This window comes from Homalodisca vitripennis, chromosome 7 (genome assembly GCF_021130785.1).
Source record: "Homalodisca vitripennis isolate AUS2020 chromosome 7, UT_GWSS_2.1, whole genome shotgun sequence".
In the NCBI taxonomy this organism is placed as follows: domain Eukaryota; kingdom Metazoa; phylum Arthropoda; class Insecta; order Hemiptera; family Cicadellidae; genus Homalodisca; species Homalodisca vitripennis.
The window spans coordinates 146,452,294-146,458,670 of NC_060213.1; the positions used below are offsets into that span (position 1 = coordinate 146,452,294).

Here is a 6,377-nt window from a genome sequence, read left to right on the forward strand (position 1 = left end):
ACACGAAATTTTCAAATTAAAGGAAGAGATTTCGGGGTAAAATTCGGAATTTAAATGCATGAACAGAGTAAGTTGAGTAATAAAATTAAAATGTTAAAGTTTAACACGTTTTACTCAATGGCCAATGGTTGGTAAGGACAATATCAAATAATAGCAATAGCAATAAATAAAGTAATAATTTTATACAATGTCATTATCTTATTTGTATTTGCAATTAATTAACATATAACATTTCTCTATGTTGACGCTTGATTGTAATATGGCGCTACGTAATGACATCAGCAAAGGAATCACATATTCAGACCGATGATCAGTCATATGATCTGAACAAGACAAGACTATAAAACAACCACTAAACAATCGAAATTCATTTACTTTTCAAAATTTATTTGTGATGTACATTTTAGCATGATATTTTGACTTACGAGTTATACATAATCCAGTTCAATGTTAAAATTATGTCTTCCGAGTTCAGAAGAGACGCACTGAAAATATTTAAATGCCTGCACCGGACTCGAAGATCCGTTTTTGAAGGAGATACATTTGCCCTTGACGCCACACGTGATAAGCTGAATGAAGAGTTCAAGAAAAACAAAGATTTAAGAAATGAAGGTGTCGTTCGAAAAATGCTCAAGTTTGCGCAAGAAGTAGATTTACTGTTGAGGACCACGGTAGTCCAAGCGAAACAGGTGGAGCCTGGAAAATATCGAGCGAAAATTACTGAAGATACGGTTAAAATGGATAACAATTCTTTCCGAGAGGTACTTGATAAACAGCTACATCCTGAAAACAGTATATCGAAAAAATATGACGGTAGAAAAGACTGATATAAAAATAACAAATCCTGACATTCATTCATGTTCATATAACTATGAAAAAGTTATAAATATTTCAATGTGTGTTATCTGAAGTTTCAATTAGTTCAATAAGGTTGATTCCGATAAAAGTGGGCATGGTTTCAGGGTTGATTGAGAATGTGAATACAAAAACTATTTGTCCGATACGCATGAGGTCGCAAATGTTTCATTCCCGAGAAAATTGAGAATTTGTGAAACGCCTCCTGTGGGCAACACGAAGTTCCCTTTTAAATTGCCAGAAAAACGCAAATGGGTTTTTCTTAATAATAATAACAACAACAACAACAACAATAATAATAATAATAATAATAATAATAATAATAATAATAATAATAATAATAATTAAAACACCTAATGCAAATAAGACTGTAAAACATATTAATTAAAACATTATTAAGCAGCAGAAGTAGAAGAAATCCGCTTTCAAAATGTAAGACAGTGGATGTTACGCAGAGCTCAGCTTTGTATTGACACAAACGAGATAAATTCTGAATATTTGCTTTAATAACAATTTTTTACATTCTTGTTCACATTATGTTGTTATTGTATGTTGTTACGAAAGCCTATAAAGAGTCGTTTCCCAAATTCTCAAATTTCTCGAAAACGAAACATTTTTGACCCCAAAAATGTTTCTATTCACATCCTATATCAACCCTGAAAAAATGCGCACTTTTATCGGAATCACCTGGTAGAATTAATGTGCCTATTCACAAAGTTTGAAACACAAATAAGAGAACAAGTAATATATTTGTTTTGTTAAATAATACATTTTCACGTGATATTCCACTATTTTAATGATTAACCCATAAAACATCAACATCCAGTAGTCCGCACTGCAGGGAGAGAGGTTTAAAGTCTCAGGGTTGTCTGGATGTCTCTCTTTCAGCACGATATAACAACTATTGCTTTGTGTGTTTCAGTACATTGGGTATTATTCATACGACCAAATAATCAATATCAATTACAAAGCTAGAATTAAAAAAAAATACTGATAAGTCCTTCAGGAAGGGATTTCTCTGTAAGAGAATAACTAACTCCATAAATGTTCAGCTAAATTTTGTCAACAGAATCAATTTCGTCGTATACATGTTTGTTGGAGCACATTTCTAATTTTTCTTAAAGGTGCGAAATGATGCCCTGTTGGTGATCCTGATCCACAAGAGTGTGGTACAGCAAGATACGTTGGGTGCGTAGATATAGGAAGTTTTGATCAGACAGCCAAAAACTCGGCTGTTTGAGGGAACAATAAACACAACACTAGCAGATTATAAATTATGGTGGATTTTGTTCATATTAACCTGTTACTGCTGATGAAGCATAACTAAGTGTCAAACCAAAACTATTACCACTAAATCAATTCATAAATCCAAAGTGAAGAGCATTGAAATCCGGATGTCAAATTCAGAAGAGCAGTCAACAGGTGACTAGCAACCGATAAAACCACCCTAGCAACTCATGAAGAGCCCTAGCAACCGTCGCTACTAGGGTCCAAACTATTAATGCGTTAAACGTGTTATTGGTTCGTTGCCTTATGCATCATATTCTCTAAAAGTTAATTATATTCTTCAGTGATGGATACATATTATATAACCTTGAAGTCAACGAGTTCCATCCGATCCTCTATGTGACTCAACTCCTATGTAAAGCATGACTGAAATTATTTAAAGCTCTAAAGCTTTCTCTAGATAGATAAATAAGCAATCCCTTGAAAGGAATATAGCCTAGTTTTTAAATTTCCAACATCGGACTTTCAGCTGACTTTCACTGTTTACAGTAAAAACATACTTTCATAAATGTTTATTCACATTTAACATCATCCAATTCCAAGTAGTTTTGTTCGCAATTACGCAAAGTAAGTAAAGTGTTCTGGATATTTATCGAATAAAAATTTTACTTCTCTCCTTAACTTTACTCGTTTATTTATATTTACAAGTATAAAATAATTTAAATTGGTTTAGAAAAAAGTAATTATTAAATGTTGATACAATAAAAGAAGCAATACAAATGGTATCTTACACTCCTGAATTTACATAAATACGCTTGCTTGAGGGTGGTCCAAATAAAACATGGAAGGATCACTGACATTTGTAGCTAGCGGATATTTGAAATATCCGAATTTCAAGCTTTACATACATTTCCCCTGAATCGTTACATAAATGGCACATAATATTTAAGCTCTGTCTGGTATAAACTTTTTATGCTGACGTTTAGGAATATAAATTATGAAATGTTGTATGTATAAAATGATAAGTTCTATTAAATACTAAACATCTTTATTCAATGACCACAATTTTGTAAACAATCGGATTATTTCAACCATCTTTCCCGTTTCAAGAATGCAACTTGTATGCTTATTTTTAACGTTTGCACCGATTCCATAAATGACGCCATTATCTGACAGGTTTACAATTTGCACGCAAATTTCACTATGAGTTTTTACGGTATGAAGCTACTCTGTTGTATTTTTCTGGTTCAGAAAAGAAAGAGAACCAACCGAATTTATTGAACCGCTCTTTCACACCCTATCTCACCGAATCTTTTGAACTTTATTCGATAATTTCTGCATCAATGGAATTCGGAGTTACAAAGCTGTTTTACAATGAAAAAGAGACCAATTCGTTGCCACTGCCGAAAGGTAGTTTGATGAATGTAGAGTGTTTTGTAATTCTTTAGTATTTCTCAACTATTTACATTTACTGTAGACAAGTTTTTAAATGTTTTGAGATAATTAAGAAACACAGTATTTTATATAGCAAACAGATTTGAATTTTGTCTGTTATTGTGTACAGTATAACAACATTGCTGTGTGAAGGTCCCTTAAGCCACCCAAAAAATCCAGTAATAGTTCCTAAAGAACTTCAACGTAGTGTATTAACTTTTTAATTGGATACAGAACGTTCGTGAAAATTTAGTGGTAATTTAAATCAGCTGTGAACTGTACGGCCATACGGAAGTTACATAGCAGCAATTCCAGTTCATGCTACAGACATAACTTGCATGCAGATTGATAAAAATCTTGATTAAACATCTATACACAAATGTTTTTCCAGTACCACCTGGCTCATTTATAAAATATGCCCTGCAAAAACCTTTAGAATTGTCTGTGTTGTGGATTAAGTTGAGAACTTCGTCTATAACAAATCTCTGTTCTTCATTTGCTGAAGAAAATTTCTATTAGTTCATCAACTCGAGTCTCCTCTGTAGTTTTCTTCATAGTTTGAAGTAAATTCCCAATAGTAGATATATTAAAGGATGATAGATAGCAACAGTGTAATTTTAGCGTTTCTAAAATGTTTTGTAAAGTTAACTGGTAAGCTACCTCGGCCGCGTAAGAGATAAGGAAATCTTGAAATATTGCCTCTGAAGAGATTCCATAAATTGAAAGCATCTGATGGACTCTGAAATATACATATGTTGGCAAATAACGGTCTAAGCTTATATGGGATTTAAAAGGAAGAAGCCTCTCTTTTCCTAAAGCAAGCTGCCATTTTACATCATCCAATATCAATCCTCGGGCAATGGCAGCTGATTTAAAAGTACGGTGTCACATTTTTAAAGATCATTTGTCATTGTCATTATTTGTTGCTGGAACTCTGGATTTCTTTAAACTCCATTTTATGTTATTTGTTTATATTAAACACACACACACACACACACACACACACACACACACACACACACACACACACACACACACACACACACACACACACACACACACACACACACACACACACACACACACACACACACACACACACACACACACACACACACACACACACACACACACACACACACACACGCACACACACGCACGCACACACACACACACACACGCACGCACGCACACACACACGCACGCACGCACGCACGCACGCACGCACGCACGCACGCACGCACGCACGCACGCACGCACGCACACACACACACACATAAATATTTATTTATCTATTTATTTGTTAATATTAGTTAGGAATATTTTAATTTGTTGGTTATAAATATTTTAACTTGGCTAATGAGTTGCATTATGACTTCTATCCGGCCGATTTCTTTCATTAGGATTTTAAATTAAAGGCATTTGTTTACATATCAGGCATCAATTATTAAGTTACTTAGCTTTGGTATTTTTCACGTTTTACTAAAAAATGTTTTCCTCATATACATTTCTCATGGGAATCTGAAACGTACTGTTATCATTTATTTTTCAATTTCTCCGTTGTTAATAAACCTACGTACTTCATTACTTCATACTCCGAGACTTAGGTGTGAAAATTCGATCTAAATTTTGGTTTTTAAAAGGATTTTTTATGTAGTGAAGCCATTGTCAGCTGTACATTAGGCATCTCAAGAGAGGGTTCTTTACATCCAGATTATTCTAACCTGTTCATGTAAATAGTACTAAATGTTAATAAAACAAATATTTACAATACGGTTAATTTTTTGAACGAGGTCTTTCGAACCAAAGGTTTCATCATGAGGCAACTAAAAAAACTTACTATGTTTACGTAACATTTAGCGTAGCTGTTGGTCTCGCCACTTTTTACATTTCTTTAGTTGCTTTATAAGTTTTGTGAGTATTTAGTACTTTGAATGGTATTTATACTTTGTATTGGAATTGGAAGGAAAACAAAAGACGCTTGCAGGAATAGTGAAAATCTGAAATTGCAAAGTGAAGGAACAAATTTAATGACATGTGGTCGTTTAACCACAAGAAAAAAAAACAAGTCCATGATGATAATGATTTGATGACATTTCATCCTTCTTCCTCTAAAAGAATACGACTGGTACCCCCACAAGTTAATGCTTATTTAATGACGTGTAGTTCGTCAACTATCATCAATTTTGAAGTTATTTTCACTATGGGTGATGATAACTGTTTATTTCGGGCAATCTCTCATTGTTTATTTGGAACGGAAGATAGGCACCATAAGGCCCGTTTGACTGCTATTGACCACATTGCTAAGAAGTGGAGTGCATTTAAAGATTTTGTTGTTTGGGATGAAACATTTGGGCAAACTATAACAAATTCTACTGATTATAAAGTTTAATGAGCACCAAAAGCCAGTATGCAGGACAATATTTATGAAATCAATATGGCAATAAAATAATTTAATTTGAATTTGGATTAGTAACATCATCAAACTCTTCATTAAAATTCGTTTAGTTATGGTCGTGCAATATCTTCGCCTATAAAGTGGATGGCCATTTACATTTTCTTTTTTCTCAGTGAGAGATTTTGTGAAATGTTTATTACATTTTCCTTTGTACCGTTATTTAGTTGTATTTTATACAATAGGTACATATTTTCGCAACCCTGTTACTCGTTACTGGTTAATATAAGTTACATCCGATGTTCTTGGAAGTAAATTTTTGGCAGATTAATGACCCAATCGGCACGCGTATTAATTTTTCTCTGATTTTAACTTCGAGTGCTTTTAGACATCTGATTTTCTTCACTTTTTCCAACTACAACTGCAATGTCGAGCCAAGATGCTGACGCCCGCGCTTGTAAGTCAA

The 6,377-nt window shown here is 33.6% G+C and overlaps 1 protein-coding gene across 1 annotated transcript; it reads left to right on the forward strand.

The window, feature by feature from the left end:
• The first annotated feature begins 313 nt into the window (after positions 1-313).
• On the forward strand, positions 314-904 carry LOC124366612 (complex III assembly factor LYRM7-like). The gene has a single exon (XM_046823208.1). The coding sequence runs from the start codon at positions 459-461 to the stop codon at positions 825-827; it is 369 nt and encodes a 122-aa protein (XP_046679164.1). The 5' UTR covers positions 314-458; the 3' UTR covers positions 828-904.
• The last annotated feature ends 5,473 nt before the right edge of the window (positions 905-6,377 follow it).

Coding starts and splice junctions, on each gene's coding strand:
- LOC124366612 (XM_046823208.1), top strand. CDS start 459: ATGTCTTCCGAGTTCAGAAGAGACGCACTGAAAATATTTAAATGCCTG.